This window comes from Cucumis sativus, chromosome 1 (assembly GCF_000004075.3).
Source record: "Cucumis sativus cultivar 9930 chromosome 1, Cucumber_9930_V3, whole genome shotgun sequence".
Lineage (NCBI taxonomy): Eukaryota > Viridiplantae > Streptophyta > Magnoliopsida > Cucurbitales > Cucurbitaceae > Cucumis > Cucumis sativus.
Window position 1 is genome coordinate 14,722,389 of NC_026655.2, and position 19,864 is coordinate 14,742,252.

General features: G+C 30.1%; 1 protein-coding gene and 1 pseudogene across 1 annotated transcript; both read right to left on the minus strand.

Annotated features, from left to right (window-relative positions):
* Positions 1–5,621: 5,621 nt before the first annotated feature.
* On the minus strand, positions 5,622–6,220 carry LOC116402768. The gene has a single exon (XM_031882922.1). The coding sequence runs from the start codon at positions 6,120–6,122 to the stop codon at positions 5,889–5,891; it is 234 nt and encodes a 77-aa protein (XP_031738782.1). The 5' UTR covers positions 6,123–6,220; the 3' UTR covers positions 5,622–5,888.
* Positions 6,221–15,384: 9,164 nt separating this feature from the next.
* LOC116401739 lies at positions 15,385–18,866 on the minus strand (annotated as a pseudogene).
* Between the last annotated feature and the right edge of the window lie 998 nt (positions 18,867–19,864).

The following is a 19,864-nucleotide window of genomic DNA, read 5'->3' on the forward strand; positions in this document are numbered from 1 at the left end:
AGTTCTTACTAGTCTAATACAGACACAACAACTAAGTTCAATAATAATCTTAATTGCAGACTATCATGCACAAAATAGAATGAGTCCTACTAAAAAAATCTTAAACCCAACTTCTAGCAGAGTAGTTGAATTTTTGTCAGATGTACGAACTACAATCTCTACCATTAAGGAAAATGAAATGTTGAAGGATGAGCTATAAAGCCCCATGAGTGACAACTTTTAAAAACAAAACATGCTTACTAAAACAAGTATGCAAACACTTGAAAAAAAAAATCTTTACATCACACTTTCTCTAGGCAAGTATCTTCAGCAAAGCAACTCATGGCTTATAAGCAACTAGCATGTCATTACTACGTTGTGGTAATGCATGCCCAATACCTCTAACGTCTTCCTTCCTAACTTTAACTCTATCATGTAGTAGGGAACATCTAGTTACTTCCATCGTCCTTGTCGTAGTGGGGCAAGCCCTGCACTAACAACAGTTTCGTTGTCATGGAGTGCACGCTTAACATTGACAACAAAATAATCTTCTCAGTGCACATCATATCATCAATAGTCTCAATCTCAAATCTCAATCATACATCTAATATAAATCTTAGTAATCTAAGAACATTTAATCATGCTTTTCTTTCAAGTATACTTGCTTAAATCTCAACTTAGCTTAACTTGTACTTAGCTACTAAAGCTCTTTAACTCGACGTCACTCTTGCATCATGATTGCTTACATATCTTTAACTTAGATATTTTCATAAACTCAGCATCCAAATATTTTGCTTAGAAATATTATGTTCAAAGGAACATATTCAACTTGAATGCTTTAAAACTCAGGTCATGCATGCTAATTTGTAAATCTCATTCAAACTCTTTCTAAACTTGAAATTCATGCTTTGTAAATCATTTAATTATAACTCAAGAATAATTCAAATGCTTTAACTCAAAGCATGCTATATGCAAACCTTGAACCTAAGAAATCTTAAGTCTTTTAAGGAACTCAAGAGATGAACAAAGATCAAGTTTATTAAAATAAAATAGTTTAAAATTGGTGTTGCAATAAAAACTGGAAAAGGATTTTACTAAGGTTGATGGTTGCTAAGTGTTATGGAAGATGTGTCATTATTTTGGTATTAAGTTAAAATGACAAAGGTTAAGTGTCATTGTAGCTAAAGTATGCCTAATTAGGAATGTTTAAGATTTGAATGGGTGTTGGCTAGTCTTGTTACAGACTTCTAGGCATCCAAAGAAGGTCATAAGAACCTTTAAGGACACAAGTTGGTAGCCAAAAATGTTAATTTGGTATAGCCAAGAAGTGTCAAGACAACCTCTATAGGACAAGGCTAGGGGGACATGCACATGAGTGGCAAGGATAGCTAGGCTCTTAGAGTGTCAAGCTAACCTCTAAAAGAAGGATGACATGCGGCCAAGAGACAAGGGCCAAGGGCCATGTGGCCAAATGCTAGTCTTTGGATGACATGGTTTGTTAAAGGCGTTGAGAGATGATTGAGAGGTTAGGCGAGCAAAATGAATTCATAGGCATTCTACACTTGAGTTAGGCAACAAGAATTAACTAAAGAATCTCCCAAGGCAAAGGGGGTAGGTAGCCAAGGATGATATAAGCATTATAAACCAAGAGGTGAGGTGGAGTGCAAGTGGATAACATGCAAAACACCTACATTTTTCCAAGTAGGAGGCGTAAGGTAAGCAATATGAGGTGGAAAGTGAAATGTATGCGATGTAAGAGACGAGAAGGAGGTGTCAATTAAGGAGCTAACATGCAACGATCCTTATATAAAGACAACTTGGATGAATGGTGTTGGCAATCCACTCGTACCAATTGGATAATTCAGCTTGAAAAATCTCCTAAATTGGGTCTAGTATCAAGGAAAGGGATGCCAAGTAGAGAAAATGTCAAGAAGGGAGGCGTTGAAGTGAGGAAAGACGCAAAGGTCATTCTTGAGGGAAAACTAGAAAGTGTTGAGTATTTTGGAGCTACAGAACTTAATACTTGAAATTTTTTGCTGACATTTTGAGGTAAAGCTAGTTAAGACATTTATAAACAAGTTTGTAGAAAGAATTTTCTTGATTTGAGTTCTAGATTTTATGTTATTAAGCTCCAAAGTTGAGAAGTTTCTGGACAAGGCCAAAGGTGAGTCGAGTGCCAGGATGACAATATGAGATGGACGTGCAAATTGAGCAAGAGAGGTTATTAAGCTCGGAGCATGCGATAAGTATATTTTTCTCAAATAGAATATAAATACCCTATTCCCAAGACAAGTGGAGTTTGTATATTTTTCTCAAGCCAAGAAGAAAAACCTCAAGTTTGTGAGTGACTTGCATTAAAATGTTTTATTTAAATGCTTAAGATTTTCAAATCAAATTTCAAGTTGGAGAAGCAGTAGCTAGTGGATGAAACTTTATTTTAAAAGTTATTTATGAAGCTTGATTTCAAGTTACGCAAACATGGGCTTGTGTTATATATTACCTTTTAAAAGATCTCTAAAATGTATTTCCAAGCATAATTTATTATGTATGATTTCAAGATACACAAACAATATGGTTTAGGGTTTAGAATATTAATAAAAAAAAACAATTGAGATTATAAGGATAAGACGAAGAATGAAATTATAAGCCTTGCACGATCCAAATGAAATGTTTTATTATTGAGCAAAAAGTTAGCATAAATAGATTGTTCAGTTTTGAGTTGAAAAATATTATATGAACAAAAGATTAATATAAAAATATATACGTCAAATTGCACGTCAAATACGTGTTAAACTCTTAAAAACAGATATACCAAATCGAATATATCTAGCATATATTTGAGAAGTATTTAAAGTGTCACGTATTTGAAATAAGAGTTAGAGAAGAATTGAGTTGATTTTAATATTGTAAACATGGATAGGGAAAAGAATATATGAAGTAGTGAAAGAAAAGAAAAGAAATAAAATAGAGGTGTGAGGGTGTGATAGAGGCCACCTTTGGGGATGCAAACAATAATTATGGAGCCGAATACTGTAGAAGGAGACTGAGGTGTCCCTTTTAAGAAGAAGAAAAAAAAGTGCGTTTCGTCATTCTCCTTTAACTATATTATAAAAAAAGAAAAAAAGAATTGAAAAGAAACTAATAATTGAACTCAAATGAAAATGGAATAAAAACATAGGATGTGTCCAATCCACACAAATAAAATTTAGTCAAATACGGACGTTGCTTTCTTTTTTTCTTTGATAGAACCACACACGCGTCAACCTTTAAGTTAACAATTGTTTGGAGGGAGAGAATTGAAAGGAAAACACAGCCAATTTATATAAGCTGAGTCGGTAGAGGCACATGCTTCATATTTTTATATTAATTTTTTAAAATGTTAAATTATAATATATATTAAATAATATTTTATTTTTATCAAAACTATCATTCTCTCCTCTCACAATCGATTGTGGTTTTTTTTAAAAAATTTCAATATTTGAATTTTTTACTGTATTGTTTCTTATATAAAATTTTTGAATCCTCTCCTAAATCAAAACAAAAATTATTTGAAATTAATTATATTTTTCAAAATGATAAGTTTTGAGAATAAAATGGTTGGAAATTAAGTATGTGTGTATTTGGGTTGGTTGTGCATGAAAATATTAATTAAGAATGTATGAGAATTAATTTCTTTTTTGTATTTCAATTGTAAAATTAATTATAAAAAATCTATAAATTTTCGATATATTAATTGATAAACGATAAACCAAATTCAAAATTACGAAAAAAACATTATTTAACAATCAAATAATAATATTAATTAAATTATTAGTTAGAATAATTTGATGAATATATATAATTATGATGTATTAAATAAATAATGTTTTGTATATCCAATTTGAAATTTGTAATCATAAATCGAGATACTCTCTGATTGAATAGGAGGTGATAGAGATGGCAAGAAACTGAAATTAAGTGACCAACCATAGGCTAGCGTAGTCTAGTTAGGAAAACTTACCACGATCAGCTGATTCAAGGGAATTAGGATGCTTGGGCAGTTAATCACATGGAAGCCGAGAGTAAGTCTCTTGATGTATTCTATATCATAGAATATACAGTTGTCGCAGGGTAAGACCACTTCTGGTCATCCAGACAAAGTTGAGTGACATCATCATGTTCAGGAAGAAATTATCAAAATAGTCTTGAGGACAATGACAAACATATCTTTTTCAGCTTTACTTTTAGTTTTTATCTTTGTGTATTATTTTGTCTTTTTATAATAATTTCTTTTTAGTTTATGTTTAAATGCTTTGTTAGATTACGAAGAGACGAAGATAAGTGAGGTTTTCTCCGACCCAAATCTTATCGTAATATTTTAATTTTGAAAGAAAGATTATAAAGAGATAAGTTGTTAGTTAAGGTCATGTGCTGTGGACAACTTTCTTTGTCTTTTTCTAGGTGGGTAATTATTGTATTTAATTTGTAAAATTAGTTAGGAAAAATCTATAAAATTTTGAAATATTAATTGATAAGCGATAAACCAATTCAAAATTTTGAAAAAGAAATTATTTAACAATCAAATAATAATATTAATTAAATTATTAGTATAGATTTAATGAAGGTATATAATTATGACGTATTAAATAAATAAAACAATTAATAAATTTTAGTTAATCATAATCATCATTCAGAATTACAAATAAATTAATTATTTAATTGATAGTTTTATTCATCGATTCTTTGCCGATTATTTAAAAACAAGCGTGAGTATGTTTGTGTATAAACTGATATATTATATTAACATAAAAAGTAAGTATATATATTAGTTTTTATTACATTGTAGTATTTAAATTAAAAATTATCATTTTAATTTTAATTAAATTTAATTTAGAGACATTTTTAAATATAATAATAAAAAAGTATTTACATCCTAAAAAAATGGATGGCTTGGATTAAAATTTTGCTACGACCCTAAATAGTTTGTTAATTCTTCTATTTTAAAGATTTTTCTTTAAAACTACTTACAAACTATAACAAAATTATCAAATTCTTTAGTGAGTTATTTTTAAAAGTTGTCAAAAATAACAAATTTGACAAAATATTTACAAATTATAGCAAAATTTTGGATTTTATCAATAGGTATAACACAATTTCAAATTCTATCAATAACAAACATTTGATGAACACCGATATATTTCTATGGGTGACATTGATAGACATGCTAGAAGTTTATCAATTTCTATCGTTAATAGAATAAAACATTATTTGTTATATGGTGTGTATAGTTTTAATTTTTTTTCTATTCATATGATGACTCTTCTTTAATATTTGTATGTAATTTATTAATCTTAATAAAAATATATAAAATGAAAGAAAAAAGAAATGGACTAAAGAAAAAAAAAAAAAGATAACGGATACATCCCATTATTATAGACGAGTATAGTTCATACAAATAAATGATTGTACGAAATTACTAATTCTTATACCTAAGCTATAAAGTGGTGTATCAAACAAAGACATCTTTATTCCTAACTTATTTTCCTAATCGGAATTCCCGTAATCGAAACTGCAGACTTAATATCAAGATGTTATCTTCTCAATAATGTTGCTATGTTTTGTTGGGGGCGTGCTTTCTTTGCTTAAATAATTTGTGTTGATCATTTCTTTTACATAACATTTATTATACATATGAACAAGAATCAATCCCCAACATTAAACATTATGATTCCATTTGAAAGTACCATTTTAACATCATATCCTAACAACAATTAATTGTATAATTCCCAACGTTTTTACTTTATCTAAAATTAACTGAATTTAACTTTATTTATTTATGTAAGAAAAAGACAGGACCAGAATTTATGATCACAAAGCTTCTTGAGCTTGTCCCATTTATACTAAAAGAAAAGAAAATAACAAAAAGTTTCTCAAATAGGAATCGCATTAGACACGGAAGGGTAAACAACGGTGACCGGATGACCCATGATACGGCGGCCTTTGTGGTGGCGGAATAAGTAAACCAGAGCTCCGACGGGCCACTCCACCACCGCCGTCACAACCAAGGCTAAGAACCCCAGGCTCGGCCCAACCAACCTGCACCTGCACGGGTTCCTATGGGTTCCACACTCGATGCAGATCGGAACGCCGAGTCTCACACCCATTTCTCCGGAGCACAGCGGAGTATTGAGGGAAAATAGGGAGAGAAGGAATTCAGGGATTGTGAGAGGAAACGTATGATAGATTAAAGTTAAGGAATTTGTGAGTTCGCTGATTTTGATTTATAGACGGAAGGTCAATATGTGAAATTGGGATTTCTTAATGGAAACGTGGCTATCTGAACAAGACGTGTCGCAGAGATGGGTAGTGGTACAGGTGTCCTCCTACTATTGCTGGATGTTAAAAGTTTGATTTAAGAATACCGGCCCGGCCCAACCGATGTTGAAAATGGGCCGAAAATACGCCCAATATGTTTTTGTTAGTTTACATAAAAGAAGCCCAATTTTTACCCATCCATCTATTCAACCATTCTGATCTCAGGAATTAGATAAGGTAGCCACTTTTAAAGTTTGCATTTGGAAATACTAGCAAATATTACAGTAATGTATACCATATTATATTATAAGATTTTCACAAATGTCGTAAATTGACTAATATTTTATAAAAATATAGAACCAAAATTATTCATTTATCTATATTTATTATTAATAATATATTAAAAAATAGAAAAAGAAAAAGGAAAGTAGACCATGATTAAGATTTGCATTTATAAAATATGGTAGGTGTCCTCCTACGTAAATATGGTAGGTGATTAATTATGTTATGGTAATATTATAATTAATTTTATTTTTGTGATCTTTTTAAAAAATTCTTCCCTCCCATCCTCTTTCACTTTCCAATATCTCTTGCCTATTCTTTCTTTTGTTTTGCATTATTTTTCATATTTTTCACGTAGTTATAATATATATTAAATAATACGGTGTATATTTTATGAATGAAATATTCTTATATTAAATTGTTTATGTATTTTATTTAAATATTCATCTCTTAGGTAGTAAATAATATGTTATGTTTGAAATAATAATGATTATGTATGAAACATGTTTGTGTTTACCTGAACATGAATGAGAAAAAGTTATGATGAGTATATGTAATATATGCCACTAAAACATTAGTTGTTACGTTGAAGAAAATTAAGTATGTTTGCATTGTATGGACTTTGATAAAAGAATTGAAGGTCTAGAGAATTGTATGAAAAAAGTGGTTGAATATATGTTAAATTGGTTTCTGAATAATATATATGAAACAATATATATTTTATAAATGAAAGGTTATGCTATCAATTTATTAAACTGGTTTATATATTTTATTTCAAATATTCATATTATATGTGATAAATAATAAGTTATGTTTGAAATAATATTAGCGATTAATTACAAATATATTAGGTTATGATTAAGGGTATATTAGGTTATTATTAATTGTTATGTTGCTAGTATTATGGAAATACTGAAACATTATATGTGTATATTTTTAATATGATACAGTATATTATACTATCGTGTTCAATGTTCCTGGGATTTTATGAGATATTATTAGTTGAATGGAGATAAAATGTTCACTATGCTTCTTATAAAGATATTTGGAATAAGATGTACATTACAAACATAAATGATAACGTTCACCATATATTTGTAATAATATGGTGTATATTAAAGATGTAGATTTCTTACAGTAACATGAAACACAAACATTAATAACCATAAACAATGTTGTGATTCGAGGTACTAATAGATTATTATTAAGTTTTTTAAAATAATTTTTTATTCACCTTTTTAATTGCAAATCTATTAACAAAAAATACTTTTGTACAAATTTCAAACTTCTCAACCTTAATTCCCATCAACCAAAAAATAACCAATCTTGTGCAACCGCGATCATGACAAAAAAGCAAAAAAGAAAAGAAAGAGAAATGAAAAAGTCGATGAAAAATGTGGCATAAGGAGTTTTGAGAAAATCGACGCCCTATAGGCTGGTATGTGTCATGACGATGGGTGATGGTGATGGTGATGGTGATGGAGTTCGGGTAAAGAGGGCAACTGGAATGGGATTGAAACCACATACTCATACAATCCTTACGGAAGTAAATCATGAATTATCTTTGCCTCTTCATCTCCAACAAACAAGCTTGGAGTATAAGAACATGTATCTATTAACATTTTTTAGTTTTTTTTGGATGATTCGTTCAAATATCACTTAGACATTTTTTAGATTCATTGTAGTGGGTTTTACATTTTGTGATCATACTTAGACATTTGAAACTTATTTCTATTGTTGTTGGTTTTGAGAGTTTACATTTTTAGTTAGACTTTAGTTTTAAAGTTGTACTTGAGATTTATTCATTTTGATGTTCCTTTCCTAGATTTATATAGTTTGAAGGAAGGAGAAATAACTAGTTTTTTAGACTTTCTAACCGAGTTAACTATCTTTTATGTATTTAATTTTTTTTTGTTTATTTTGGTATGCCAAAATGGAAGTTAATATAGCACACGTACCTTGACACATTAGAGAATTATGGTTTGTTACATTTTGGCAAAGTATTAATTGTCAGAAATATTTTCATTTTTAATTTTTTTGTTGCAATGTTTGATATATTTTGTTATAGTCAGAAAATTCATTCTATATTTAAAAATTAATTTAGAAGTCTAATATATTAATAATAAATATGAAAAAAAACTAAAATTGTTTTGGCCACGTACATATATGTACTAATTTAGTGTGGGGAGAAATTTTCTTTACTCCGCCAAAATTTTTTTCGTTGGCAGAAATAGTTTCTCCCCACAAAGCAAAATGGACAGAAAGTTTATTTTTGCCCCGACGTAATGAATTGGTCGTGGACGAAAAGACTATTCTTTCGAAGTCTTTTTCGTTGCCATAAAGTATATTTTTGCCCACGTAATGATGATCGTGGCAAAAATAACTTTCAACCGACGTTCTTTTCGTGGCAAGAAAATATAGTTTTGCCAACGTGATGATGATCGTGGACTAGAAATATCTTTTTCTACCCACGATTTTAATTTTTGTGTGAGAATTTCTACCGATGCAACGTCAGAAACGTGGGTCAAGGAAAAGACGACAGTGTTTCAATCACGCAATATGTACACCAAAAAAAACATCAATAAAAGGTATGTTCACGTTTTTCTGTGTCAGACGAAAATTCTTGTAGTATAGAGTGAGGAAAGGATATTAAAATCCAACCTTGTTTTGGATTTAGGGTATTGTATGATGGAGAACTCGAACATGTGGGAAGCAAAGTAATTAGAGGACAAGTGGCGTATTTGTTCCACGTGTCCAAAGCCAACAAGAATGTCTCTTTCACAATTGGGTCGGTATAATTGAAATATTCATGGGGCTTAGTATATGAGGATCCCATAGTTGGACTCAAAAGTTATTTAAAATACAAGTAACTTGGAACACTTAACTTTTATTTTATTATTTGGCAATAAGGTTGGAAAAATTGAATACGATTTGGAGATTGATAATAATAATAATGAGCATGGTAGATGAGCCATATTGCCCTCAAACCATGAATAATCTTACCCATATAAAGAGCCCCAAAATAATTGTTCCACTCAACCTACATAAAAATGAATGAATCACTTTTTTTTTTTCTTTGTGTGCAAATGCTTTATTTACGATATATATAGTTAGAAGCATCAAACATCTATCTTGTGTAATTTAGTTATATATGAACAAAGGTAATTATCATTTCAACTATTTTTTTATAATAATTTATAATTATTATATATATATAATTATCTTAAAATATATATTATTTGAATTCCAACTAATTCTGTTTAATGGAAATGAGTTTTTTCAATTTTTAATCTAAGAAATTTAATCAATTAAATTTTGGAAATGGTACAAAATAGAAGATTTGATAAAATAAAAATATTTACACATCAGACAAGAATGAAAAATGAAGTATAATAAAATTGGTCTTTTATTGGTTTTGTTTTATGGAGTTTAACTATTTGCTCATTTTTTTCTATTTCGGAACAAAATCCATTAAAATTTGTGATAAATATAAAAAACAATTAACCAAGGGATGATTTGAGATGGATGCTAGCAACATTTTTTGAAACTTAAACATTTAAAAGATCCATCAAATAACTTTTAAATTTCGTAGTTATTGTAAATAAATTATTGTTTTATCTATTTATGTGTTTGGTAGAGAATATTTATTCTGTTTATGTTTTCAAATTGATGATTATGTAAATATGCGATTCTGTTTTCTAAATAACTATTTTTGAATGATATATTCAAACAGTCTAATTCTATAAAAAATATTTCAATGTTTCTATTAATTATTCAAAATTTGATTTTTACATTTTAAAAGTTGAATTATGTTAATACATATAAAAATATTAATTAGCAATTTGTTATGTTACAAACTCAATTTATTTTTTTTAGTCTACGTGGAATTTTGTCCTTGTTTGATAAAATCTTAAAAAAATGTCTCACTTCTATTTATATTGGTTGTCAAATAAAAAAGACTATATATATATATATGTGTGTGAGGTTTTATTAAATAATAGACTAAACTCTAACTCTATATTTTTTTTCCAATGATAAGGACTAAAATTGCAACTTAAACAACTTCTTTAATATAAATTATATCTATAGAATTAAATTAATACTAACTTATTGTCAATTAAGAGTGTGTTTGGTTGAGATTTTGAAGTATTTAATTTTGTTAAAAAAAAAACTATTTTGAAAAGTTGCAGTGTCTCCCAAATTAGAATAATTTCTTAGAAATTCATTTATAAAATAATTAATTTGAGAGAAATCATTCAAAACCAAATTTTTAGAAAATGAAGTTGAGGTGATGGAAAAATTGGCAATTTTTCTATCTTTATGAAAATTACAAAATTGCCCTCCATACTATCTCTCCAATCTTATTAATATTACATTGTTGAAAGAAATAAAGTATGGTTGAAAAATTATCTCACTTTTTTTTTCTATTTTATTTTGAACAATTACTAAAATGAAACTATCTAACAAAATTTATAGAAAAAACAATGTTTTTTATTCTAATTTTACTAATTTCAAAATTTTAAAACAATTAGTTCTAAGATATGGTGCCATAAATTTTAAAGTATATTTCTTTTAAAAAATTAAAATATATGTATTTTTTATGAAATTAGGTCATACTATTTAGTAGTCTTTTATAGTAATTTGAATTAAGTATAAACCTTTTTGGTTTATGACAAACTAAACAAAATTCACATATAAACACTTATAAAAAAGTCTAATCAAACATGTAAGTGTTTAAATTTAAACTCATTTTCAAGAAAGTATTTAAAAGAAAATGCATCTTTAAAAAAACATGTTATTAGTTCAATCCAAATGGACCTAAATCTTAGTAGATAAGTAAGACTAGTTTTATGATTTATAAATATATAACATAAAACACATCTAAACATTTTTTTGAAAACGAGAATCTAATTTTTGAATTAATCACCCAACACAAATTTTAAAACATAAAATAAATTATGTTTTCCTTAAATCATTGTTCTCAAATTCTCTACCACATGGGTCAAATAACTAAATGTTGAGATCTTTCTTAGATATAATCAATTTTTTAAAATTTTAGAGTGATTAGAAAATGAAATTGTCTCTTTTGAAAAAATATTGAGACCATTTTAAATAAATTCAAATCATTTTTTTATTTTTTAATTGTAAAATAATTAAAATAGAAATTTATGTATTATTCTTTTAAAAAGAAAAATTACATCAAATGACAAAAACATTTAGAAAAAAATAGCTTATTGCACCTATTTTTTGCATAGTGTGAATATGACAAGATGGTAGTCATAGGACTATCGAAAGGCTATCAAACGGTAATCATAGGACTATCGAAAGACTATCTGACAATAATCACAGGATTATCTACTTTTACAATTTAGAAAATGTAATGACATGGACCCTATTATCATAAATTTATTTGCTATTTTTGCAAGGATACTCTAAAAGAATCTATTAATTAGGTGAGTTAGTTCTAGCACCGCAAGAAGAGATAAAATAGTTAAAAAAGAATTGTTTCCATATATCCACTTTTTAGCAAATCAATATGGAGGATTAATTTTCTAATTTACCTCGAGTAATCCTAAAGTCAAAATCCCTTCAACTCTTCTATTTTAGATTTTTCTTCTACTCTGCCATATCCCCCACTGAAAATACCATCACCACTATCGCGACGTGATCGCTACGTGGAGCGGCCAACCTCCCCGTTTATTTAATGTTGATAAATAAATAGTTTTGGAGTCGCCACCAACTATACTAAGGTGTGATTGGTCACCCAAAGAAAAAAATAAAAAGATGGTCTACGTAAATTCATGAGATTTAAGTTCGGGAGTCTGTTGTTTGTAGGGAATGTATTAGCACCTTACAACACCCATAAAATGGTTACCAAACTAAATTTTAGGGATTCACAAAACAAAGTTTTTATTTAGCTTTTTTTTTTAAATGTCTCATGTTTATCAATTTACATCAAAGAAAATAAAACATAATCATGAATTGATAATTATGGGTGGCATAGAAGCCATTAAAAAAAATGAAGTTTATTTTTATTTCAAAAGATATATTTTTTTTTATATATTCACCTCAAGAATATTAAAATACCAAAACTTTGATATTTTAATTTCCATCATAAGTATCTAATGAGAAATTTCATGTATCTAAGAATTAATAAATTCATAGAAAACACTACTAAGTCTCATTTAAAATATGAAATGTGTTTATTTATTTTTAAATCTATTAATTAAATTTCAAATGGAGAAATTTCATGTATTAATGGAATTTAAATTATAAAATTCATAAAAAAAACAATATTTTTTCCAATTTACATTTTTATATTTAAATTAGAAAATAAATAATAATACTCGCAAAACATATTATTAACTAAGGTAAAAATACATTGAAATAAAATAATACGGATAAAATAAATACATACATGATATAAGAAGGATGAAAAAATAATGTAAGATTTCGGGATGCAAAATAATTAATTAAGGCAGAGACTAAATTAACCCACGATGACAGACTAATTAATTGATGCAGTGCCAAATGAATAATTATTAACATGGGATGTCAAATGAGTGTCAAATAATTAAAGAAGACTAATAAATTAATAATTAATTACTGCAGGATGTCACGTTAATACAAACGCAAATAATTAACACAACATACAAATAATTACCACAGGATACATGATGTTGATTAATTAATTAATACATGAGAATAATTAAACAGAAGTAATTAACAGATACCAAATGGATGCCAAATAGTTAAGTAGATGCAAATAATTAACACATAATGTCAAATGGGTGCCAAGTGATTAAAGTAGGCATGCAACATGTTAATTAATTATTTAATGCATGATGTCACGTTAATACAGATGTAAATAATTAACACAACATACAAATAATTATCACACAATGCAGGATGCTGATTAATTAATTAATGCATCAAAATAATTAACAGATGTCAAATGAGTGCCAAATAATTAACTAGATACAAATAATTAACATAGCAGCCTAATAATTAACACTATGCTAGTTAATTAAACAAATGAAATAATTAACATAGCACCCAAATGGGTACCAAATAATTAACGCATGATGCAGAACACTAATTAATTAACGAAATAATTAACGCAAAACCATCCACCATGAATTTAATAATAAAAAAAAAACTTACCAACACGTGTGTAGGCTTCTTTCTTGATCCTCTCAATCTCTTCCCAAATCAAAAAGATTACTTTTTACGTATCTCTCTTTTTCTAAAAAAGCTTCTCCTCTTTTTATAGGCAAATGTTTAGGATAGGTTTGATCGATTATTTTAAGTGAAATGGAGTGAAAAGACTACCGAGAAAAAGTGGGAGAAAGTGGAAGAAAGTAGGAGAAGTGAAGAGTACTGGGAGAAAGTGAGAGAGTGAGAAGGTATGAGTGTGGTGACGAACGAAACGAAAAATAGGGGATGGTTGAAAAAAAAAGAGAAGAAACAACCCTTTTATTTTTATTTTTATTTTTAGAATATGTTTTTGTTTTTATTATTTTTTTGTTTTAAAATATAAATTTAAAATTTAATATTTAAAATTCAAATTCAAATTCAAATTCTTTTATAATAAAAAATAAAATAAAAAATATAGGAAAAAATATGGTATCTACAGTTTGCCCCTCTTTGTCCATTCTGGAATTATTTAAAGCTGGACAAATGAAATAGATAAAGTATTTGGGCTGATTTATTTTTATTTTTTAGAGAGATAGGAAGAAAAAAAAACTATCAAATGAAAAGGATATCACCTTATCTTCAAAGCTAGGTCTGATAAATGAGGATCTGATAGACAGGCTTCGGCCTCACTTAGATCTGGGCTCGATTTAACCAAATTTAAAAAAAAAAAACATCAACCTTAGCTCTAGGACTAGTTTGATAAATAAGGAAAGGACCTGATAGACAGCTTCGCCTCAGCTTCATATCTGGGCTCGATTTAACCAAATTAAAAAAAAAAAACATCAACCTTAGCTCTAGGACTAGGTTTGATAAATGAGAAAGGACCTGATAGACAGGCTTCGCCTCAGCTTCATATCTGGGCTCGATTTAACCAAAATTTGTAAAAAAAAACATCAACCTTAGCTCTAGGACTAGATTTGATAAAGTGGACTCATCCTTCTTTTAAAACTTAAATTTAATTTAAAATATTGTGCTTTTCAAAGGAATAAATAGCTCACTACTCCATTTTACCAATACCATTAACAATTTATGAGCATTGTCGTCATAGGATAGAATAAGACATATATCACGAGAATTTTTTAAGCTGTCAAACTCGCCTCTCTTCGTATCAAAACAAATGAATCCAACTGCGATAGATTGTACTATGTTGTAAAAACATAATATTGTTTTAGTTTTGGACTTCACAAAACATGAATCCTTTAGGATGTAGACTTCCAATTACAACAACTCACAATCATAGAGAAATGTGTCTGGACTTGTAAACGCCTACATTTCTTAAGTCTTAACAAGAGAAAATCATGGCTTTTACTTGGTTTGCAAATACAATAAGTCGTACTGAATCTTTATTAATTAACAAATAGATAGAACAAATGGGCTAATGAATAATGGATGTTTACTCTATTTGATGGCATTTAAAAAGGATGAAAGAAAGAAAAAGGATTGACAAATAAAGAAGTGTTTGATATATATGATAAGAAATGAAAAGATAACAACGATTCTTGGAATAGGAGTACAAAGAGAGGAGATAAGGGGAAGTTTATACAAATGGAAATAACATTCTAGGAACTAAATGTAAGTTTCCTAGAAATACCCCGACTTCTTTCAACACTACGAAGTTTTCTATGAAAAGGCTCACGCATAGTATCTTCGAACATAATCTGAATTCACCGGATTTTTTAACTCAACACCATCCATATTGGTTAAAAGTAAAGCTCCTCCTGAAAATGCCTTTTTTACCACGAACGGACCTTCATAATTAGGAGTCCATTTTCCTCGATGGTCCTTTAGAAATGGAAGTATCCTTTTTAACACTAAATCTCCTTCTCGAAAACTTCGAGGGTGTACCTTTTTATTGTATGCTCGCATTAGTCTTTTTTGGTAAAGTTGTCCATGACTTAATGCTGTCAAACGTTTTTCTTCAATGAAATTCAACTGCTCATAACGACCTCTTATCCATTCAGCTTCATCTAACTTAGCTTCCATGAGAACTCTCAATGAAGGTATCTCAACTTCTAAAGGTAGGACAGCTTCCATACCATAAACCAAAGAAAATGGTGTTGCCCCTGTTGAAGTACGAACTGATGTGCGATATCCATGCAATGCAAACGGTAGTATTTCATGCCAATCTTTGTATGTTGTTGTCATCTTCTCAATGATTCTTTTAATATTTTTGTTGGCTGCCTCAACTGCCCCATTCATCTTGGGCGATATGGAGTCGAATTTCTGTGATTGATCTTGAATTTCTCACAAAGTTCGTCCATCATTTTGTTATTAAGGTTCTTGGCATTATCTGTAATAATACCCTCTGGTAGACCATAACGACAGATCAACTCTTTTTTGATAAACTTGACACACTCCTCTTGTAACATTGCAGTAAGATGCCGCCTCTATCCATTTAGTGAAGTAATCAATGGCTACAAGAATAAAACGATGACCATTTGAGGCTTTAGGATCAATGGGTCCAATAACATCAATTCCCCACAAAGAAAATGGCCATGGTGCTGACAAGACATGCAATGGAGATGCTGCTGCATGAATCCTATCCATATAAATTTGACACTTTTTACATTCTCTTGCATATTTTATGCAGTCTGATTCCATCGTTGTCCAATAATAACCAGATCTAAGTATTTGTCTGGCCATAGTATGTCCGTTAGCATGTGTTCCACATATTCCTTCATGAATTTCTATCATAATTTGTTTTGCTTCTTCCACATCAACACACCGAAGGAGTACCATATCATGGTTTCTTTTATAAAGAACTTCACCACTTAAGAAAAAGTTCATGGCCAACCTTCTTATTGTGCGCTTGTCATTCTTTGAAGCTCCATATGGATATTCTCTACACTTTATGTATTGCTTGATATCAAAATACCATGGCTTTTGTCATTTTCAATATTCATGCAATATGCCGGCGCATCTCTTTTCGTAATTTGGATTGGATAAAGCTCATACTCAAGATTAAGATTAAACATGACTGCCAGGGTGGCTAATGCATCTGCCATTCGATTGTCTTCCCTATGAACATGGTCAAATGAAATTTTCTCAAAATTTTGAGATAATTTTGCAATGTATTGGCTATAAGGCACCAATTTAGCATCTCTTGTTTCCCATTCTTCCTTGACTTGATGTATTACTAGCATTGAGTCACCCAAAACTTTCAACTTTTTAACACTCATGTCGATTGCTGCTTGAAGTCCCATAATACAAGCTTCATATTCAGCGATATTGTGAGTGCATTAAAACATAACTTAGCTGTTAGGGGAAATACCTTTCCTTTTGGGGAAATTAGTACAACTCCAATCCATGTCCCAACTCATTTGAGGCACCATCAAAAAGCATAATCCAAGTCTCATGATCGTAGCATCATTTTCAACTAAAAATATGTTTTCATCAGGAAAATCAACGCTCATTGGCTCGTAATCTGCTACTGGTTGGGCAGCTAAATGATCAGCAAGCGCACTTCCCTTTATTGCTTTTTTAGTAACATAAACAATATCATACTCTGACAACAAAACTTGCCACTTTGCAATTCTACCAGATAATGACGGTTTCTCAAAAATGTATTTTATTGGATCCATTTTTGAAATAAGCCATGTCGTATGATATAACATATATTGCCTCAAACGGTGAGCGGTCCATACCAAAGCACAACAAGTTCGCTCTAACATTGAGTATTTCGACTCATAATCGGTGAATTTTTTGCTTAAATAATAAATAGCATGCTCTTTCTTCCTGATAAGTCATGTTGTCCTAGAACACCACCCATAGAACCTTCTAAAACCGTCAAGTATAGGATTAACGGCCGTCCTGGAGCTGGAGGTATCAATACAGGTGGGCTTTGTAGATATTGCTTAATTTTGTTGAAAGCTTCTTCACAATCCTCATTCCATTTTCCTGGATTATTTTTACGTAAAAGCTTGAAGATTGGTTCGCAAGTTGGGGTCAAATGTGAGATAAATCTGGATATGTAATTCAGTCTTCCAAGAAAGGCTCGAACTTCTTTTTCCGTTTCAGGGGATGGCATGTCCATGATAGCCTTCACTTTATCTGGGTCTACTTTGATCCCTTCTTCACTGACAATGAATCCCAACAGTTTTCCCGAGGTTGCCCCAAATGTACATTTGGATGGATTTAATTTCAATTGATACTTTCTCAACCGATCGAATAATTTTTGAAGTATAGTTGTATGATCTTCATTTGCCTTGGATTTTGCAATCATATCATCAACATACACCTCTATTTCCTTATGCATCATATCATGAAAAAGTGTAACCATTGCTCGCTGATATGTTGCCCCGGCATTTTTCAAACCAAAAGGCATTACTTTGTAGCAAAATGTTCCCCAAAGGGTAATGAATGTTGTTTTTTCTCTATCTTCTTCAGCCATTTTGATTTGATTATATCCTGAAAACCATCCATGAAGGAGAAAGTTGAATATCCTGCAGTGTTATCCACCAACATGTCGATGTGAGGTAAAGGGAAGTTATCTTTTGGACTAGCTCGATTTAAATCTCTATAGTCCACACACATTCTCACTTTTCCGTCTTTTTTAGGTACTGGAACAATGTTTGCCACCCATTCAGGATATTTGGAGACTATGAGGAATCCTGCTTCAATTTGTTTTTGTACTTCCTCTTTATTTTAATCAATATATCAGGCTTCATTTTACGTAGCTTTTGTCTTACTGGATTGCATTCTGGCTTCAAAGGAACACGATGTACTACAATATCCGTATTTAACCCCGGCATATCCTGATAACTCCAAGCAAAAATATCTGAGTACTCACGTAACAAATTGATTATTTTTTTTCGAGTTTCACTGGTCATTGATGTGCCAATTTTTACCTCTTTTGATTCCTCCTGAGAACCCAAATTGATTACTTCAACTAGCTCTTGGTGAGGACCTAAGACCTTATCTTCTTCTTCTACTAATCTTAACAGTTCTGAGGATATTCTCCCAGCATTTTCATCGTCACTCTCTTTGTCAGATTCCATAGTGTATATTAAGGTATCAAGGGTAGAACTGGAATTACTAACATCTTCGTTCTTATGAATGTTGTCTATGAAAAAGTTTGGACTTTTGTGTTTAATTTGCAAGATGCAAGAAAGAAAGCAGAGAGAAGAAGAAATTAGAAAGAATGAAAGGAAAATGCGAAAATTTCATTAAATAAAAAAAAGTACATTCCATTTTGTAAAGCAAACAAAATACTGTGGCCTTAAGTAGAACCAACTAGAAAATTAAAACAAATAAAAGTTTAATCATTACTCTTGAAAATCTCCAGAAAATGTAGGTAGGTCTACAACATCCCAATTGTTAAGCTCAAAATTAGGTGGACATGCATAAACTTTTCATCTTCAAATGATGCTTCTTGTGCCACTGCTGCAATTGATAACTCTCCATCTTTGTTAACAAACAATTTTGAATCAGAGTCACGTGATGAGTAACTTATACCAGCACTTTGAAAGTATCATATAATGCTGGTATAAATTTTAGACTTGGATCAAACTCCCTCATCTTGTTTCCAACACTTTTTTCTTTTCTTGAAAATTTTATCATATACGTTTGCATATAACCCAAACCAAATCTCCCTTCATTGCTTGGTGTATTTAGAAGTGTTTCAAGCTTTGATTCAAAATATCCTCCACTCTCATCATCCTTGTCGTAACTTTAGGCATGTGTGACTTTATTACTTCACCTGCAGTTGCTTCATCATAGTTGCATGAGCAATTTCAAAAGAGCGAAAAGAACACTCTAAAGCTTCTTCTTGCCTCCACATATGGGGTTGATATCGGTTTTGTTATCAGAAAATCTTCCTCTCCCATTAAACAAATCATCTTACTCCAACAATAAATTTCAATTTTTGATGCAATGTAGATGGCACCACTCCTGCAGAGTGAATCCAAGGACGACCTAACAAAAAGCTGTAAGTAGGTATTATCTCCATTACTTGAAAGACTATATTGAAAGTACATGGGCCAATTTGATTGGTAATTCAATGTCACCAATTACTTCTCTTCGTGATCCATCAAAAGCTCTTACCATAGTACTTGATTTATGTATGACATGTCCACTGGAGCTTTAATAGTGTAGATTTAGGCATTATATTAAG